Source organism: Indicator indicator, chromosome 7, assembly GCF_027791375.1.
Source record: "Indicator indicator isolate 239-I01 chromosome 7, UM_Iind_1.1, whole genome shotgun sequence".
Taxonomy (NCBI): Eukaryota; Metazoa; Chordata; class Aves; order Piciformes; family Indicatoridae; genus Indicator; species Indicator indicator.
In genome coordinates, this window is record NC_072016.1 from 9,072,985 (window position 1) to 9,093,363 (window position 20,379).

The 20,379-nt window shown below is 41.8% G+C and overlaps 1 protein-coding gene across 1 annotated transcript in view; it reads left to right on the forward strand.

Moving 5' to 3' along the window:
- Positions 1-16,749, forward strand: part of SORCS1 (sortilin related VPS10 domain containing receptor 1) — a 297,502-nt gene extending 280,753 nt beyond the window's left edge. The window contains exons 23-28 of the mRNA XM_054382572.1: positions 1,100-1,231; positions 10,770-10,869; positions 13,507-13,612; positions 13,776-13,936; positions 15,274-15,392; positions 16,693-16,749. Of these exons, the coding sequence (XP_054238547.1) occupies positions 1,100-1,231; positions 10,770-10,869; positions 13,507-13,612; positions 13,776-13,936; positions 15,274-15,392; positions 16,693-16,749 (675 nt within the window). The remainder of the gene's footprint in view (positions 1-1,099; positions 1,232-10,769; positions 10,870-13,506; positions 13,613-13,775; positions 13,937-15,273; positions 15,393-16,692) is intronic.
- The last annotated feature ends 3,630 nt before the right edge of the window (positions 16,750-20,379 follow it).

Sequence of the window (20,379 nt, forward strand, 5' to 3'; positions counted from 1 at the left end):
ATCCACATTAAAAAAAAAAAAAAGGCAACAGCAACAAAACCACATGCTCTTCCTTGGTGTGTAGTGGAAGGGAAGAGTTCCCTTTTCACAACTCCGTAAGGTATTCCCTGGACTATCAGCAGACACACATGAGATAGCTGCAGAATAAGCTCAGGTAGTGGTGATCTGTAATCAGTTTCATTGACTCCCTGTCCTCCATCCATCATTTCCATCAATGGAGCAGCTGCTCCACGTCTTTGCTCCTTACTACTAGGGAGAAGAATTCCTGAGGTTTAGGTCCAGTTACGTTTGAGAGAGTTGCAAGTCTTGACTGCAGGGAAATATCTATGCTGTATCCAGATGCTGTGGTTTGAGAGAGCACTTTTATTTCTTCTTTAAAAGTGACTTCTAAATTCAGCATTTGAAAATTCAATGTTTAAACCAAAACCTTGAGATTTAAATGTGTTTGCTGGATAATCCACAACATAAGGAGGCAATGGAGGAAGATTCAGCAAACTGTGTTCCTCCTTTTGACACTTCCTGAAGGCCAAACTAGCTCCTTTTCTGGAGAATAACTCTGCAGTCATTGTATGATGTCATGGTAACAACAACTCAAACCCATGACCAGAGATGACCTTGGTAGTGATGCCTGTGGGGTACTTTTTTTTCTGAGTTTCAACTAATTTTTGCTGAAGGCAGATTGGAGTTTTAACTGATTGTTTAAGATTTTCAGCCAGCAACAAAAAAAGTGCAGATGAATACAATCTTTAACAACTAGACAGCAACAACAACAAAAAACCTTCTCCTTAATCTGTGGAATGCACTCAGGATGTGAACTATAAGAATTTGTTTGGCTTTTGAGATTCAAACTTGATGCATCATCTTCTCTCTCCCTGAGTCTCTATAAGGCTTTTAAGATATTTTGGCTAATCACTCCTCTAGATCAGGAAATTACTAATCCCTGACCTTTTACATGCATTGGATTATGACAAGATTCTCCCTATGCTACCAAGTATATCCTACATCATTTATGTAAGTACTCTTATGCCTTAGCAAAGAAGCTCTCAGCATTCAGTGCCATTCCCACTCTTTATCTGTCCGTTATTTGTCTGTGTACCAGGCAATAGGTGTTTCAAGCAAGCACATTCTGGTCGCAGTGCTGCCTGGTCTGCCCACATCTGCTGAACTCTTCATTTTACCATATCAAGATGCCACAGGAGAAAATAAAAGAACAGCAGCAGACCTAGAGCAGGTATTGTGTCCATTACTTGAAGACATGCATGTTTATCTATTACTCTGTGTGTGTGTATAGATACAGCTATATGGGGTTTCCAAATCAGGTTAGAACAAATAATTGTGATACAAATGCTTCTGATTCACTGGAGTCTAAACAACTATGGTAAATACTGCATCATCTTTGGGTTTGTTTTTATTGTTGGGGTTTTTTTAATTGCTTTGTTGTGGTTTTTTTTTGGTTTTTTTTTCTCCCAAATGCTGCAATCAGGTTTTGGATCTGTATTAGGAGCTGAGACTCCCATTTGGATTCCCTTAGTAATGTTAAATTTGCATTAATTTGTATGATGTCATGTCTCTCCCTTAGAAGTTATTTTCTGTTTCATGGAAGTAGGAAGAAAGTAGGAAGGATCTAGGGGATGATTCCAGCCCATATAAATGGGTATATCCTCATAAGGCAAAGTTTATGAAGCTGTTAAAAGCACTAGTGGACCAAGCTGGATGGTAGACCTGGGCAAATCAGAACTTCATTACTCTAAGGCAGAGGGATGGAGTGGGATTATCTGCCTGCCCTTTTCATGATACTGGCAGTCCAGTTTAGCCACTATGTACTGTTTTCTCTGTGCAAGGCTGAAGCAAGTTATGACAACTGGAGGAATCTTATTAACCCACAGACCCAAAAAGTCCTGTCCACCAGCATGATTCTGACGGAAACATAAAAACACTGTGCTGGGTCTTGAAATACCTCTCAGTTTGTTACCTCAGATTCCAGAGGCAACGATAAATTAGCCCTCAGTGAAGCACCACTGTATCTCTCCCTCTTCATGGAGCATGTCCATGGCTCAAGGAGGCATACCCCATGTTGGTATCAACAATATGAATATTGGGGTAGAGAGTGTAATCAGCTTACAAATACCAACCTTAGTGCTATGGTGAAATCCCCAGCATCCTGGAATCCTGGGACTCCATTGGGTTTTAGCATTTCTCTTTGGATTTGTGCCTGTTTGTGATTGACTGGAGTCTTTCCATCAGTGCATGTATCAATAGGATCTTTGTCCTCTATTCTTGTGTTCTAATCTGCTTGACCTGTTGCTGACTGTTGCAATTGCCTCTTGCAGTGATCTAAAGCCTTGTTAACTTAGCTGTGGGCCTCAAACCACTAGACCACCCATATTCTTAATCTTTCCGTTGCTCAGCATCCTTAACCATTATCATTTTTTGACAAATTACTTTCCTCTGCAATTTTTCTCACCCATGTAATAAACAAAAAAGATGGAAATTTACTGCTCTGCAAAACTTTTCCTCCATTTTCTCCATCATCATCCTCCTTTCCTCCATCACAAATTGGCAAGGAAGCAGTCCGTAAACTTTCAAAATGACATCTGACCCAACTCCCCTCTGGCACTCAGCAGCTTATTGTATTTTGCTAAGTACTCTCTCTCTTTGTCCCTTTCTTTCTCCCCTGTTAAAACGGAGTCTCTGTGGCAGAGGAGAACAGAAGTCCTCATGAGAGCATGACCCTTTTTATGGAGAAGAAGAAATGTCATTTTCAGTGGGACTCCAGCAACTTCTCTGGCATCCTGCAGGGTGCAATTGGTAACCTTTGAAGAGAGAAAATTTCCTTGCCATTTGCAGCCATCTGTTTTTTGTGGAGAAGTATCTCCTCTGCTCCTGTCAGGATAATCAGAATGTTTTTCTTACATGTTGGCAAGGCCTGCATTCACCTTCTACACCAGTAGAAAAATGGCACTGTTTTCAGTGGGGACTTCCTAAGGATGGCCCCCAAATGTGTCTGCTCTCAGCACTGAAGAATATTCTTTTACTGTTCCTGTTTTCTTTTCCATTTGGCCTGTGATCCTTCGCTATCCCTTTACCAAATTACTTCAGAGCCCATTCAACAGCTTCTCCCTGTGCATGAGGCCATTGGGATGAGTACTGGAAGCAGGTGTTTTTCCAAATGACAGCTTAAGTTGCTTCTTAGGTACTTTATGATGTATAGTGTTATTTTCTGCTCGGAACAGGAATCTGTTTGGTGTTCATGAGGAAGTAACAAGCTGTTCAAAGGCACATATATGAGTTTGTGTGTTTGCAGGTGCACACTCAAAGGAGTTACAGTTCTGGTTATTTCTTTCAGTGTACAATGTTACTCTGTAGGAAAAATCTGAGGGTTGTCTGTTATTTATGCATTTCTCAAGTTATCTTTTCTCCACGTTGTTTACTAGTGGAGGCTTTTTGCCAGACTTAGCAAATATGTCTCCTGTTACCAACTGAGATATATGCAGAAGATGCATGAAAATTCTGAACTCGTTTCCATATTGAGTGAAGGTTTTAGTGGTTTTGTGCATTTTGCCTTAGTTCTCCATTTGCATGCTTTTACCTGGCCTATTCAAAATAGCTATAAAAGCAGAATGCAAAATAGATGTAGGAGCAACTACTTAATGGCATCTGAGGCCATTCATCTTTTCTCTGAAAATAGCTGTCAGTAATGTAGCAATCATGATGGAGGCTTTGGCAAATGGCAGCACCAGCTGGTTGGTAGCCAACGGTGTTCAACATGTTGCAGCTGTGGCCAGTATCTGTATCCAGCGAAAGTGATGAGGAATGATATGAGTGACTGAGCATCAAATGGGTAATGATGAACTGAGGAGAATAAATCCTTCTGATGAATTTAACACTATGAAGAGTGGCATTCAGAAAGCCTGTATGTGTATACGTCTCAGGATTCTTTCCTTAAAGCAAATTTAGTTTTATTTCTGTTTCATTGTAGCCAATGGAGTTTCTATTGGGTTTTGGTTTGGTTCGTTTTTCCACCTATCCTCTTAAGCTTTGGTGGTCTCAAATATTTCACTGCTTTTCTTTCCTCTGATATAATTCAGATGTGCCTACCACCAAAATATGTTAGCAAAAAGAACATGACAGCGAACACCTTCAAATCTTGATACCAATCAGTCCTGAAAATTAAATTCCAGGAAGAGAGGTAAATTGTCTAATGTTCACTATGAGGCTTTCTTTTTAACATCTGTACTTTGGTATGCAGACCAAGGCTTACACTGGGTACTTAGGAAAGGTTGAGCCACTATTTAAGAAGTAAAGGCAGATGGGGAGAGAATGCAATACTATGAACCCAGAGACCTTATACCAAGGGCTTTTTTTCCTAGTCAGCTTTTCCTGATGAACTGCTTCTGTGCTGTAGAAGAGGCTGTCTATATATCTCGTCTTACTATCTTTGAGCTAACTCCTGCTGTGTGATTGTCAGCCCTCTCACCTTCTCATCTTTTGTTTAGTGTACAGAGCATCCTTTGATTCTCAAGGCTCCTTCTGGTCACCTTTGTTCATCTAAAGTGGATTGTGGCTTTTATGTCTATGTTCTCTCTGAGTTTTGTATCTTCTGGTCGGTTCTTCTCCTGGAGTAACCGCAGGAATGTTCTCTACCTTGTGCTTTCATGGTATCTGGATAGTAATGGCAGCTTAAATTTAGCATCTTTCATCAAAACATCTCAAGAAATTCCTGCTGCACCCTGTAAGTCAGTGATTATACTCTTTTCACTGCTAAGGCAAACAAGCTTTAGAGGCCTCATGAGAAGTAACCAAGGTTATGCAGGGCTAGTGACACAGTTTAAAGTAATCCACTTTTGCCCTGACACTTGATTCACTTTTTAATGCTGGTTCAAGTTGCTTCCTACCAATCAATGTGCATAATTCTTTCCTTAGTTGTTTATTGATTTACTCACTGAATTGAACAGAAGAGTGCACTTCTTAGTTGAGATCCTTATACGGTATCTATAAAATTATCAAGATTCTTAGCTACTACATACTGGCACAGTTGAATTACATTCAATTAGTCTAAACCAATTTACATCAGAGGCTTCAAAATGCAGTAAAAGTATAGGAAAACGCCCTTCTGAGTGATAATTCTGTATCCTTGTGCACACGGTTCTTTCACAGCCCAAGCTCTGATAGAATGTTAAGAGAAGCCAAATTAATTTTTGTTTTGTTCCATTTTTAAATTGGAATCTCTTTTTTTTCCTTCAAAAACTGTCTGTTATTATTATTCATTATGTGTCCTTTGATGAAAAACGATACATGAAGAATGGTTTCTATTACTGAATTATTTTTGCACATCATGCTTAATTCTGCAAATGAAGCAGATAAAGTCAATGAGGCTCAGTTAAGGACCAAAACTAATTCTGAAAGCTAATTATTTTCACAAGGGAGACTCTTGAAGACTATAAATTAGGAGGCTGCTATTCTGAGAAGCTTTTTTCCTCAGCTGAGTTAGTTATATCTCCAAGGGTGAGAGAAGAACAGAGACAGGCCTGAGGCTAACCTGTTCCCCAGCTGAGGGTCTAGCTGTTCAATTGGAGTGGCTTAGCTATTTTTGGAAAAGCACAAAGCATTTTGACATTTCCTTATCTGCTCCTTAAATAAGAAAATGCATCTGTGGTACCACTTTGAATTCAGAAATAAAGGAGGCATAAGACCCAAAATATTTCCCATTGGAACTTTTTTCATTAACTTGGTGACTGAGATCAGCCTTTGTATGGAGATTTATTTCAGCGACACTTCATTCATGTTGTAACAAATCATATGACTCATAACCACTCCTAGGTTAAAGTCTGATAACCTGTGGTCCACTGAGCTAGAAATAGACTTGACAGAATAAAAAAGGCAGAAGAGCCACTACTCCAGTCTCAAAGTGAGTGTCCTGAGTGATCTGTGGTTCACAGATTCCCTTGCGACTGTGTGAGCATCAGAAACATCATCAGGTACAGCTCTGGAGAGGAGTGTTCAATCCCAGTGTGAATTTGGCTCTTCAGCTGCTTGTACTCACTTGTGGACCCCAGATACTGACGTTTGTAAAGCATGGTTTCTCTTTTAGATGATTTTTAGAAGTGGAGAAATGCATTTTCCCCTCTTTCTATCCTGTCTACATGTCTGTTTGAAAGCGAATCTGACTTTACACATAAAGAGAAATTAAAATATTTTACCAAGTATGCAAACATTTTAAAGACGTGTTTTAATGCATCTGTTCTTCCCTCAGAAGTGTGTGTCAGGAATCTCCAGAGCTGCCTGAGGAAAGCAAATGTCTGATTCTCACAAGAACTTCTGGTGCTTTTGAAAGTCTCAGGCTGTTTGTAATTTTTTGCCATGACCAGATTCCATAAAGACCAGGCAAACATTCTGCACCCAGAAAGCCATTGATAGAGCATAAAATTAATGGAGCCAAGGAAATATGCTGTATACTCTGAACAGCATGAAGAGTTGCTGCCTGTTTTAACACTTTGCATATAGTCCTGGAACAGTGATGCCTGCCTCAATCTTCTGCTATGATACTGATAGTTTCAGGCTCTTTTCACACTTATCACACTACATTAGAGGTTGGAAGGGACCTCAAGAGATCATCGAGTCCAACTCCTCTACCAAAGCAGGAGCACTTAGGGTAGTCCATGCAGAAATGCATCCAGGTGGGTTTTAAAATTCTCAAGAGAAGGAGACTCCACAACTTCTCAGCCTGTCCCCACAGCAGAGGAGCTCCAGCCCTCTGATCACCCCTGTCACCCTTCTCTGGAAATGGTTCAGCACAGCTCAGCAAGGGCAACTGCAAAGGGAGTCCCACAGGTGATGCCCAGCCCATCTTGGCTGTGCCCAAAGCTCCTTTGCAGGGCACAAATCCCCATTGTCCAGCTCCCAGACTGACTGCCATGGCCCAGCCCCTGCCCTCAGGCCCCACAGAGGGCTGGGCTCCAGCCCGGGGCAGAGTGACAGCCCCCACAGCCAATCAGAAGCAGAGTGACAGCCCCCACAGCCAATCAGAGGCAGCATCTCCTCAAGTGCAGGGCAGACACTGGAGCACAGCAGCCTGGGAGAGGGATGGAGCTGCTGGCTCTTCAACTACTTGCAGGACAAAGTTGCACTGTAGGAACCTTTTGGACTGTTCATGCTTGGCTAACATCAGAGTGGTTGCAGTCACCCACGAGCACCAGGGCACTTGATCTTGAAGCTGCTTGTAGCTGCCCATAGAAGGTCTCATCAGCAGCTTCTTCCTGTTTGCATGTCCCTTCACTCTTACCCATAAGCTTTCAATGCTTTTATCATCTCCCCCTGGGTTAAGCTCAACGCATTCTAATTGTTTATTCACATAGAGAGCAACTCCACCACCTCACCTTGTCAGTCTGTCCTTCCTAAAAAGTACATAGTCATCCACAACCACATTCCAGTCATGGGAGCTGTCCCACCACGTCTCTCTAATTGTGACAAGATCACAGCCCTGCTGCTGCACACAGATTTCTAGTTCATCCTGCTACGTAATAGTAAATAAGTATAAAGTGATTGTAGCTAATAAGAACAGACAATAAGAATGGATAATAGCAATAGTAACAGGAGTGATATTAATAACAATAAAGGTGATAGCACCTGATATTAGTAAAATAGTGGTACTGGTGGTAATAAATAAGAAGTTTTATGGTTGGAGACATTTTAATTAAATAAGCTTGGATAAATTTTACTAAGTTCTTTGTAAATTCATAGGTTAATAGTTCCTTTTTGCTGTGTACCATGGTATTTCAAAGTGTACTATGTACTATAGAATATTTTCAGTTTTATTTTGTTTTCAGAGATTAATTTAATGGTTTCATCTTAACATCATCTTTAGCATAGATTGTAAAATAAAAAAAAAAATTAAAAAAAATGGAAAAACAGGAAAGAGATGTGCGTCTGTTACCTACTGTTTCTTCTGTTTGCTCTCTTGTAGTTGCATTTTTTTCATGAGCTCATCTGTCTCAGCAGCATCAGGATCTCAGAGCACAAAGGAAGATAATTCCTGCAGGGGTGTGCGGTAGAGTTGTCAGGCCACGTTTGGGACTGGAAATGGCCAGGATATTTTTCACGTTATTTCCATGAGCTATTGATGTACTTGGTTTACAGCATATTGATCTGCATCTGTTGCTCCAGTTTTAGAGATGAAGCACTTTTTATAGTCATCAATTCTTCGTTATTAATAGGCTCAAATTCTTAAAGAAGGATTAGTTTGCTTCCCAGGCTTTCTTCATGTACTGCACATCCTTGTGCCACCAGCCCTGCTGCTCTGAGCTAAGCAGATGGCTTTTTCTAAGCAAGTGGTATTTTTTTCTTGCCATTGGAAGAAATATATTTACTGCTCATTCTGGCACCCATAAAAAACCTGTAAGCTTTAAAGAGATATATGAAAAAATATAAATAAAATGCCTGTAAGAGTTATGCCAAATTGATATTGGACCAAAGGCACCTATTCAAGTGATCAGCAGCCAGAAATGAAGCATATAAGCCAGGAGTACTGAAAGAACCATTAAGAATGCTAAAAAAAATAGAAGAGGCAGATAAATCTCATACTGTGATGAATGATAGCCAAGGAACATCTAATCATATCTCAGTAGCATTTACTGAAATAACTCAACCAGACAAAATGAAGAACATGGAAAAGATGGTGTAAAAATTATTGGAATGTTCTTTTTTTTTTTTTCTGACAATATTTCATTAATCTTCAAGAAGGAATAAGGATTTATTTAAAACAAATTAAATTAAGTGGTGAGCACTAGAATCTGGTTCCTCTTGATCATGGTATGCCTATAAAAACATGACACTCAAAGCAACTGCATTTTAAAGTTTATGGGTTTATTAGCACCTCTCCTAGTAAATGAACATACATAACTTTGGCTATTTTCCATTGCAAAAGTGCCCAGTACTGTAAGAAACTGTGAAATACATGAAACATCTAGCAAATGAACATACAAAAGACATACAAGAAACTATGAAAGCCATGTCTATAGGCTCCCACTCCTTGATTAATCTATCTGATTCTTTTTTTTTTCCTTTAATGGCAACATGCCTGGAACTACTTGTTATTAGTAGCAATATGGAGAAAGTGACTCTCTGCAGATTGTAAGAAACTGACTTAAAATAAGGGAATGTTTGTCAACAGATTGGACCGAAGCTTGGCTTCTTCAGTGTACAAATACAAATTTCACAAGGTCTTAGCAAGTGTTGTGTCCTTTATGGAGGAAGAGCCTGCTTCATTTCTGCTAGAACTCTGTTGTACAAAATCTGGATTCTTTGCCTGGTGTGCAAAAGCTAATCAACACACCAAATCGAGGTATTTTATTCCAGTTCTGTGCAGAAAAAGATGGTGGGCAGCCTTTCACAAAGCTAGAACACTGCTTCAAATTTGCAACAGGTATTGGATGCAGTAAAAAGTATTAGCTACACTTAATGTCAATGCCTACTAAGTAATCATTGTTTGGTTTCTTTAGCTTATTTGGGTAGGGGGCTTTTATAGATAGGTATTATAACGAGATAAGTTCAACATTAAGGCACCAGTTTAGGGAACTTTGCTAAATTTACCAAAAAATGTTAATCCTCAGGGGTGCAGGTCCACTGCTTGGGTAACTAATATTTGACCTTTCTTCCTTGATAAGTTTCCTGTGGAACAAGTTATCTCAGTACACTCTTAAGGTAGAGAGTATTAGCATAACTTCATCAATTACTCTTTCTGAGACCATCTACCATCTTATCCTTAGGTAAGCAATGTCAGTCTAACTTAATCAGTCATCAGCTCTGTTGCTATCATCAAAGTTATATTATCTAGTGATCTAAAAGCTCTGTGGAATGCCTTTTCCATGAAAAGAGAATATAAGAGCGTATTCTCTGTGTGTAACTCATAAGAATAGATGAAGCATGCATTTTCTTTAAGCTATATTCTGTAGTCAGTAAATGCTTTCAGGTTTGAGCTGGTTCAGGATTGGGAAGCATCTGGCTTGAAACTCAGAGCTGAATGAAGTTAAGTTTAGCTTGAGGACTTGAAATTTAAGTGCAAGCCAGGGTAAAGACTAAAATTGTTCATTTTGATTCAGGTATATCACATTATGAGCGTACTCTTAAGATCATGGCCACTCAAGGAGCAGAATATTATTTGTTATAAACAAGAGTCATTGTCCAGTGGAATGGGCTGGGCTGCCCAGGGAGTAGAGTCACCATCCCTGGAGGTACTCAAAAAAAGCTTGGATGTGGCACTTGGAGCCATGGTTTAGTTACCAGGAGGTGTAAGGTATTGGGTAATAGGTTGAACTTGATGATCTCTGAGGTCTATTCCAAGCTGGTGGGTTGATTCTGTAATTAGTGTTAACAATGGAAATGCTTCTCTTTGCTTGAATTGTAAACAGTGTTCGCTAATGTGCCATTGCTGGCTGGTCTTGCAGAAGCTTACTCATGTGTGTGTGTGATATTCCTTTGGAGATCAATTCAGTTTAGCTGCTGGGCCACTCCTACAAACACAGGAGTGTGGCAAGCAACTTGTTGCTATCAGTCATTGCTAACCATACACAAGCCTCTCTGGACATAGTACTGGCACATGTGCTCAGCTTCCACAAACTCCCTCTTTGTAAGGTGATAGCAAATCGTGCTCAGAAAGTCTGGTGCCCCTGCAAAATCTTTGCTCTGTGCACAGCTCCATTTCCTGCCCACCTCTTGTCAGTCTAAACCAATGCTAAGAAACAAATGCATTTCTTATTTTCTCTTTTTTCCAGATCTCAGAAACACTGATCCAGAAACTGAACCAAAACCTGGTTCATTTTGAATTAAAGCCAGGTGTTCGAATCCTGGTTTATGCTTCCCATTTAACAGCAGGTTAGTATCCTCTTTCTGTGTACACCTTCTCTGTTGCTCCCTAGCAAAACAAGCAGCAATACATTGCTTGATGCTAGTAGCATGCTAACCGCTGTATTTTAAACACTTCTTATTTTTATGTCACAATAACAACCCAGTGTATGGGCACACATTAAAACACCTGCTCCCCCTCCCCTTACTTTATCATGCTGAAAAGATATGGTGTCTTTTGCAGTTAATCCTTTTGTTTTCTTATGTGCAAGAATTTGCTGTTGTTGAAAGTGCAGTATAAGGAGTATTAGAAATGTATCACAGTATCACAGTATATCAGAGATTCGAAGGGACCTCAAGAGATCATCAGGTCCAACCCTCCCTGCCAGGGCAGGATCACTTAGGGTAGTACTTGAGTATACAGAGAATCATAGAATCATAGAATCAGTCAGGGTTGGAAGGGACCACAAGAATCATCCAGTTCCAACCTCCCTGCCATGGGCAGGGACACCTCACACTACATCAGGCTGGCCAGAGCCTCATCCAGCCTGGCCTTAAGCACCCCCAGGGATGGGGCCCCAACCACCTCCCTGGACAACCCATTCCAGGCTCTCACCACTCTCATGGGGAAGAACTTCTTCCTCACATCCAGCCTGAATCTCCCCACTTCCAGCTTTGTTCCATTCCCCCTAGTCCTATCACTACCTGATAGCCTAAAAAGTCCCTCCCCACCTTTCTTGTAGCCCCCTTCAGATACTGGAAGGCCACAAGAAGGTCACCTCAGAGCCTTCTCTTCTCCAGACTGAACAGCCCCAACTCTTTCAATCTGTCCTCATAGGAGAGGTGCTCCAGCCCTCTGATCATTCTGGTGGCCCTTCTCTGGACACCTTCCAGCATGTCCATATCCCTCTTGTAATAGGGGCTCCAGAACTGGATGAAGTACTCCAGGTGGGGTCTCACCAGAGCTGAGTAGAGGGGGAGAATCACCTCCCTTGACCTGCTGGCCACACTTCTCCTGATACAGCCCAGGATCTGTTTGGCTTTCTGGGCTGCAAGTGCACATTGACAGCTCATGTTCAGCTTCTCATCCACCAGCACACCCAAGTCCCTCTCCTCAGGGCTGCTTTCTAGCCAGTCACTGCCTAGCCTGTATTTGTGCTTAGGATTGCCTCAACCCAGATGCAGGACCTTGCACTCTGTCTTGTTGAACCTCATGAGGTTGGCTTGTGCCCACCTCTCCAGCCTGTCAAGGTCCCTCTGGACGGCATCCCTTTCCTCCAGCGTGTCTGCTGCACCACACAGCTTGGTGTCATCAGCAAACTTGCAGTCCCTAGGAAACAGGCTTGAGATGCAATGATGCACATTGGCCCAGTGTGTGTTTGAGGAATTCATAACGGCAGATCATTTCATGCAGGCACCTCATCTTCTTGAAGACAGACTGCTTGATTTGGAAAGCAGAACCATTTTTCACTTCTCTTTGTAAATTTTGGTGTCTGTGTGCATGTGATGAGTAAGCAAGTATTTGCTTGTGCGTGCCTGGTTTCTTGTGCCTTCTAGCTCTGGTTTAGGATGGGTCTGTTCAGTGTGTGAAGAAGGGTAAGAGAAAGATGATGACAGGGGCTCAAGTTAACTTTGACTGCTTTGCAGAGTAAGGCACTGCCTATGCCTTATTCTATGTGTAATGCCAAATACACAGTCAGTGAGGATGTGCTATGTGCATTAGCTGTGTAATGGCACAGCTCCAGCTGCCTGTCTCTCTGCAGTGTGTTTTACTAGTGTCTGCATGAACAACTGAGGCTGCCAGACCTATGTATGTCCAGTTTTTGGATGATAGTCTGTGTGAGTGATGGAAAATCTGTTTGATAGAACTTGCTTTGTATTTCTGGCAAAGCCACCCATCTGGCTGGTTTGTGTGTCCTTATTTTACAAGGTAAGCACAATTATGAGAAGCACAGAGAGACTTCAGTTAGGACTGGTTTTGATGGTTTTGGTGTTTTGGTTTGATTAGGGTTGGTTTTGGTGTAAGGAAGGGGGTAGAACATGTTCAGAAGAGTAGGAAAGAGATAAAGGAAGAAACTGAAAATGTCAGAGGTGTGAGATCTTGCCATGATAAGGCATGGGTACTGAGGCAGTGTCTGTGAAGGGCACTACACTTGTAGTCAGGAAGGAGCAGGACTGAGCAGAGAACAGTGCACATGATGAGCATGTTTCTTCAGAAAAAGTGAGGAGCTAGTTGTTCATTATTCACTAGGCACTAGGAGCTACCCAAAATAGCTCTAAGCCAGACAGAAAGTCAACATGACAAGTTAACCCGTGGGTAGCACAGGGAATATCCAGAAAATGCCAGGTTTGGTACCTGAGTGACCTCATTAGCAGCTACCTTGGGTAATTCTCTGCAACACGAGAGAGTGTGTTTCAGGCAGTTCTCTAATAGGTCAGAGAAGAGAGGCCACAAAAGAGAAAGCTATGGGACTTTATAGCAAGGGGTAGGTTCAGCACCACAAGTGATCTGAACCCAAGTTTCTTCCCAAGTGGATTAGAAAGGGAGGGAAGTCCTGCAGATGTGTAGAGGCTTGCCACAAATGACATAAGGGGAGAATGAACTGTATTTCTGGAGGGATCAACTTTCACCCCAGGCTGGATCTAACCTTCTCCCCTTTCTTGTAGCTCCCCTAGTGGACCTCACTCCCAGTCACAGTGGTTCTGCTATGCTGATGCTCCTCTCTGTTGTTTTCGTGGGACTAGCTGTGTTTGTAATTTACAAGTTCAAAAGGTATGACCTTCTCTGAGCCATTTTCTGCTGTCTTTCACAGAAGTGCTTGGATTTTGTTTTGCTGGGTTTTCTTTCTCACAGCGAGCTGTTTCTTGGTTTATAAAAGTGATACTACCTCATCTGCCAGAGTACCCCACAATGATAATTTCTGTTAATATTTTAGGAAGATTCCTGGCCTTAATATATATGCACAGATGCAGAATGAAAAAGATCAAGAGATGGTCAGTCCAGTCAGTCAGAGGGAAAGCATACCTAATGTCCCTCAAAGTGATCTGATGAACCCTGAGCAACTAGTAGATGAGAAGTTGGAAGTCCAGCCCATAGGTAAATAACTTGCAGCATCCTGCAGCTGGTCAGACTGACTGATAATTGGCTAACCTTTTTCTCAGCCTCCCCTGCCTTCCCATATTCCTGCACACTCCTCCTCCCATCCTCTTCTGCTGCAGCATTAGTACTGCTACAAGAAACTTTGCTAACTCCTCCCTCTCCCTCACTACCATGTGGTGAAAGGGAGAGGAACAACTTCAGGCTTTTTCTCTCTCCTAGTTGCTCTTTGTAGATCCTCTGCCCTTCTCCCAGAATCTTGCCAGCACTTAACTTGAGCTATAAGGCAATTTACTTTGTTTTGCTGGGGCTGATGTAGTTGCTGGGGGTAAACCCCACATCCAGGAGAACTTCAGCCACCCTCTCCTGAAACATGGAGGTGAGCAGGCGACTCGGTAAGTCAGATCTAAAAGACAAATATTCATTGATGTTTTGACTGTTGTGGCCTTTTGTGCTGTGCCAGAACTTGTTGCCAGCAGCAAGGCTAGCCTGGCTGATTCACAGAGAAATCATGCAAGACCTGGGATCTCAGTTCTGGACAGCTGGGTTTGCCCTCAGGCTGATCTCTCTCACAGGTTTCTGTGGTTGCAAATCTGCAAAGCAGGCTTTCATAGGGCCTAAAGAGAATAGACTTGAAGTGGCCATACTGGGATCAATGGTTGTATGTTTACTCATGATTATATGTTTTCTGTTATCCTGACTACAGTAAAAATGTTGAGATGGAGCAGGGAGGTTTCAGCCTGAGGACATGTTCTGCCAAAGCCAGCATTGCTTAAGCATTGCTCAGCTTCGCTTGTGAGGTGAAAGTTCTGCAGGTTCTGACCAGTAGTACAGAACTTCTGTAAATAGGGACATGGACACATTTTAGAAGAATTGGAGTTTAGAGCTGTTTTGACTTGGCAAGAGTAAGGTGTAGCCATAACAGAGGTCTCAGGTTTTGCACAATTTCATCAGTTTAACCAAACCTTAGAACCCACCTGAGGATGTCCCTCAAATTATGGAAGTTGCTAACACAGGCTTGGAGTCATAGCTGTTGTAGAGGGAACAAGGGGAAGGGCAATTAAAGGAAGGAATGTGGTGTGGTATAAGATTGTAGCCTGTGGGGGAAAAAAAAAAGGGAGAAAAAAGAAGAAAGTCTCTTGATGAAACTGATGTCTCAGCTGGAAGCCCCTCTGCAATCAATACTTTATCTCTCCTCACCTGCTCACTAAGGAGAGATCTGGCAGCTATTAAAAGCTTTTAAGCAGCTATTCATTGGCAGACCTGGACAGTCCTGTTTAGCAGAACACAGGATGGAGTGAGGGGACCAACCTTCCCATGTGGTGTTCTCCATACAGAGCAACTCCAGGCCACAGTCCAGAACCGAAGGAAAGGAAATGCAACCAAGGTAGTCTGGACAGAGGACTTCCAAAAAGCTTATGGATCACCAAGAGGTTTCAAGCCAAGACCCGGAGTGGTGGGTCCGAAATTTTAATTATTATTTCCATTATTTATTTATTTGATTCCCCTCCCCAGAACCCTGCAAGAAAAAATTAATGTAAGATGCTAAGGGAGAAACACCCAATTTCAGGTCAGGAACTCTCTTCTGAGAGTTAGATGTGGTTTGAACTTCCATTTTCTTAAAGAAGGTAATAACTGTGGTTCAGGCTGTTCCAGGGTTGGGGGAACATGCTTTCACAGGTCACTCAGACTGAATTAGCAAGTGTCAGTCACTCACTAGTTCTATTCAAGATGCCTTCAAAACTGCTCTTGCTGGTGTTGGAAACTAAACCCTTGAACATTCCACGATAAGAATAGTCAAATTAATTTTGGAGGTATGTTTTCATTTGGTGTAGTTCTGGTTTTCTACAATAGCCAGAATTTTGTTGAGTTTCTTACCTGTGCTGCTGGACACTGCATTGAACCAGAAATTGGCCTTTTATAACTCCTTGGTTTGCACCTGTAACTGGACTAGCAAGTACAATAGGTAAATGTGTGGGATATGTGGACTCAATTCCCTATCAAAAGGAATCAGTCCAGCAAACTTCCTAAGAGTGCTTTTCTATCCTGTCAGTAAGATGAATGAGGAAATTGAATCAGAGCTCATTGAGAAAATGAAAAGGTCTGGACCTAGGTGTGAACAGAATAGAAAGTGCAAAGGCTCTACACTTGCCTATGGAGCTGTCTCATCTGTTTCTGGAAATCAGCAATTTCTTTTTTAATGAGTTTTCTTTCTTTGGGGAAAACAAAATCAGACCATAAATTGGGTGTTTCTCTTTTGTATGCTTGCTCAGAAGCCAGCCTTTGACTTACATTCCAGAATCCTTCCTTTGAGGAATCTGAATGAATGTCCATGAATCATTTATTTTTCTCTCCAAGCTCTGGCAGCAAAAGAACCCTCAGTTCCTATTTTCTGGATGTGAGTGGTTTAACCTCTTCTTTTACAACTGCAAAGCTTAGGGTTATTTATGAAATCTCCCAACACCTTATCACTGCAAATGAGTTACATATTTCCTCTGAGGACCTCAGCCCCTCCTTCCCTCCAGCCCTGTGCTCTGGCCTCTCCCTCTTCTGTTCAACACGGGTGAATCATCTTCATTAGCAAAAGAACAGGACATCACCTTCAGTGTTTTGAATGACAGGAAAACATTTCTGGGAAGAACATGTCAGTCTGGAACACAAAGGCCAGCAAGGTGATACATACCTTCATGCATCGACTTTGGCAAAATGCACTTGTTATTTATTAACTCCTGTATTTTGTTCTTTCTTTGCCACAGGAAGTATTTCCACAGCTGCTGAGCCCCAGAGCACAAAAGAAATCCCTACCTATGTAAATGGTTGAATGGAAGACACTGATATATATCTATATCTAAAAAAAAGAGGAGAGCTCACTACATTTGGACTTTTTAATTCTTCAGATGACAAAGGGTTTTTAGCTTTAAGCCTGTGCATGTGGACATTATACTGAGACCATAGTGGAACTACATTGTACAGGTGTTCAATTTTAGTGGGGGGTGGGGGGAGAGGAACTCGTACCACTATTCACCCCTGCAGCCCTTCCCCTCACCCCTTCACTCTCTTTTTTCTGATCTGTCTCTAATTTGTAGAAAATTCATAAAGATATAGGCCAAGAATATGCATGGGGGTCTCTTGAGGGAGAGGGGTGGGCTGGGATGTGGGGGGAGAAGGTCTGGGGGAGGTGGGAGGGGGTGTTTAGGGTTCTTGGCTTTAGATTTAACTGCTCTTTTAGCACTTTGAGCTGTGGGAGGGCTAGCCACCCCAGCAGACTTTCATAGGACACACAAGAAATCACACTGGAGTTTAAAGGCACTGAAAATACAGTCTGATTTATGTCTTTGTTAGGATTCTGCCCTTTATTCCTCTAGCTGCAGCTGCTGTCTGTGCCCCACAGTTGTGAGAAGGCTGAGTTCAAATGTGGGTGATCCCAACCACAAGGCCAGGCTCTTTCTTAAACAGATTTTTTAGCATACTCACACCATGACATCCCACTTGATGAAAGATAGCTTTCTGCTTCCTGACCTTGGATGGAACAAAACTAAGCATGTATTACAGGCAGGGAGGTCTGCCCATACTGCAATTGCAGGAGGGGATTGCCAGAGTGAATTTACCCTCTACGTTGTATCAGCCTTACACCTTTAATCTGAGCTAAAAGAAAGCCCTAGTAACACCCTCAGCTGCATTTACTGCTGATGTTTGGACTTATCTGGGGAAGTCCCAGGAGATCTCTGCCCTTTGGGAGTCACCCCAAGGACTGTAATTTTTTTGAAGGACACCTTGTCCATAGAACAGGCAGCAGGGAAAAGTCAGCGTGCCTTCTTGGCAAACCCCTTTGGTGGCAGATCTGCAAGCTACTACCATTCTGGGCAGATGAGAGACAGTAAAGGAGGATTTGGCCTGAGACAGTTGCCAGGCATTTTGAGCCCTAGTGCCACAAGACCGCTCTTGTAAAAGATTTCTTACCAGCGTAACTTTGTATCTTACACTGCAACTAGAAGTGAGGCTGGAGGACAGGTTCAAGTAGACTATGCAAGAGACCAGCAGGAAAGCCAGCTTAGCATACCTCGAACAAGTTCTCCCAGGACACTGGATACCTGGCTGAAGCCTAAACTGTGGTCATCACAGCTGTTGATTCTCAAACCAACTCAGGTAAACCTAGCACCAGGATTTCGGTTCGAAGTGCAAAGAGAGGAAGGCAACAACCAACATACGCTCACTTTACTACATTAGGTGAAGGCAAGTAGAGGCCAGCTCATAATCAGTGTAGCACGCTTAGGAGGCACTGTGGCTCCTGACTGGAATGGGTTTTGTTCAGTAGACGTTGCACATGACAACTTGAGACAAAAGCAGGAGGAAGCAGCATTGTTGCAGGAGGCAAAAGCAGGAGGCAGCTGCCCACAGTCCTGGGGTGGGAGGGTGGTGGTGGTTTTAAATTTGTCACAAGATAGGCATGAACCCCAGTCAACCTATTTACTGGCAAAGCAAAAAAATGTGACAAAAAGTGTGAAAATGTGTAAGAAGATTAGACCTGTAGTAGTCAAAAGATGATCACAGCACGGAGTCCTCTGTAGTTTCTCAGAAGCCAGGTAGAAGCACGGCAGCTTGTATGGCTTTGCTATTGTCCTTGCAGCTACAGATTTAAGAAAGGTGGGAAAGTTTTGGCAACAACTGAATAATACTCCCCACTGAAGTCCAACGTTAGCCAACTTATTTTTATAGTAAGCCAATCAAAAAGTTTTCTTAGAGTGTTGAAACTATTTTAAAATTACTTTTTTTGATGTATTTTTTCATCTTCTTTTCCCCTTTCGTTAAAACAATGTAGCGTAATGTATAATTGCTATTGTTTATTGCTTTTACAGTCATATTTATTAAACAGATTATGTCTCTAAATGAAGGCCTGTGATTGTGTTGCTCAGTTTAGCTCTCTTATCCTGGCTGGGATCACTAACAACATTAAAACAGTAGGAAGATGGTAACTTCAAAATGAAAGGGGTGTTCAGTAGAAGCAGGAGAGCGTGGTGATGTTGTGCTTCTAGAAACAAGATGCCAATATGAAGGTAACTTTCTCAACCCTCAGATCAAAGTACTTTATAAAGTGAAGCTTGGTATTGTTATCTCCATTTTTGTGGATGCAGAAGGTGAGGTATGTAAATGTGCAATGGTGGTTTTCTGGTTTCAAAACAATGGCAGAGTATTAAGTAGCTCCCTGAAACCTCAGCTTTATTTCCTGGCCTTGGTTATCCTTCCTCGTACACTTTGTTAAAGGTTTCTTTTGCTGACACTGATGAAGGAAGTTCTAAATCACTCACATCACTGTTTAATCAGGTTTAACATGTGAAGAAAGTGAAGCATAGGAAGTTTCTGTCAGCTTGCCAGATGGCAGTGGATGCATGTGGCTCAGAAAAAGAAAGAAAAAGTAGCTCCCCTGCTTTTCAAGTCAGGAAGCAACCATTGAATTTTTCTGTCTCTTGAAACTGGCTTCTGGTTGGGGTTTTTTTGTTTGTTTGGTTGGGTTTTTTTGTTTGTTGTTTTTTTAAACCTGGCTTAGGAATTTATATACACATATAGTCAAACATCTGGAATTCAGACATTTTCAACTCCCAAGGCCATGGTGGTGAGGGATTTTTAGTGTGTAAGGTAATGATAGGACTAGGGGGAACGGAAAAAAATGGAAATGGGTAGATTCATATTGGATTTTATGAAGAAATTCTTCACCGTTAGGCTGGTGAGACACTGGAACAGGTTGCCCAGGGAAGTGGTAGAAGCCCCATCCCTGGAGGCTTTTAAGGCCAGGCTGCATGTGGCTCTGAGCAACCTGATCTAGTGTGAGGTGTCCCTGCTGATGGCAGGGGGGTTGGAACTAGATGATCCTTCCAACCCTGACATTTCTATGATTCTATGATAAGGTCTAAGTAATCCCATTGGTCTGAAAATAACATAAAGCCTTAGCTGTAGTGCAGGTGACTCAGAGATGCCTGTGTGGATCTAATCTACTTTTGTAATTTAAGTGCCCACCTGAATTAGCAGACATCTGTTCTGGCCATAAACAGTAAGTTAGGGTTTGGCAAGCATCTCTAAAGCATTTTCAGATCATTCACTTCAGCTTGTTGTGTGTCCTGAGGCAGAGACTGATTGTTATTTGTAGTTGTTTCCTGGTTTGTATAACTACACAGCCATTCACTGCCAATGGCTGAACACTGAGAAAATAAACAAAGAAGAGACCAAATACTTTAAAAGTCCAATATACATTTTCTCTAAGGATATTATAAATAATAAAAAAAAAGTTCATTATCATTTGTTAGAAATAGCAGGGAGTTAAAATATGGTTAAAAACTCAAAGTAATTTCTTAATTTGATTTTGATTCTCTACCATCATCTTAACTGCCATAAAACACTCATAGATATGGAACAGACATATTGGCTTCAGAGAGATTTGTACTTCTCCA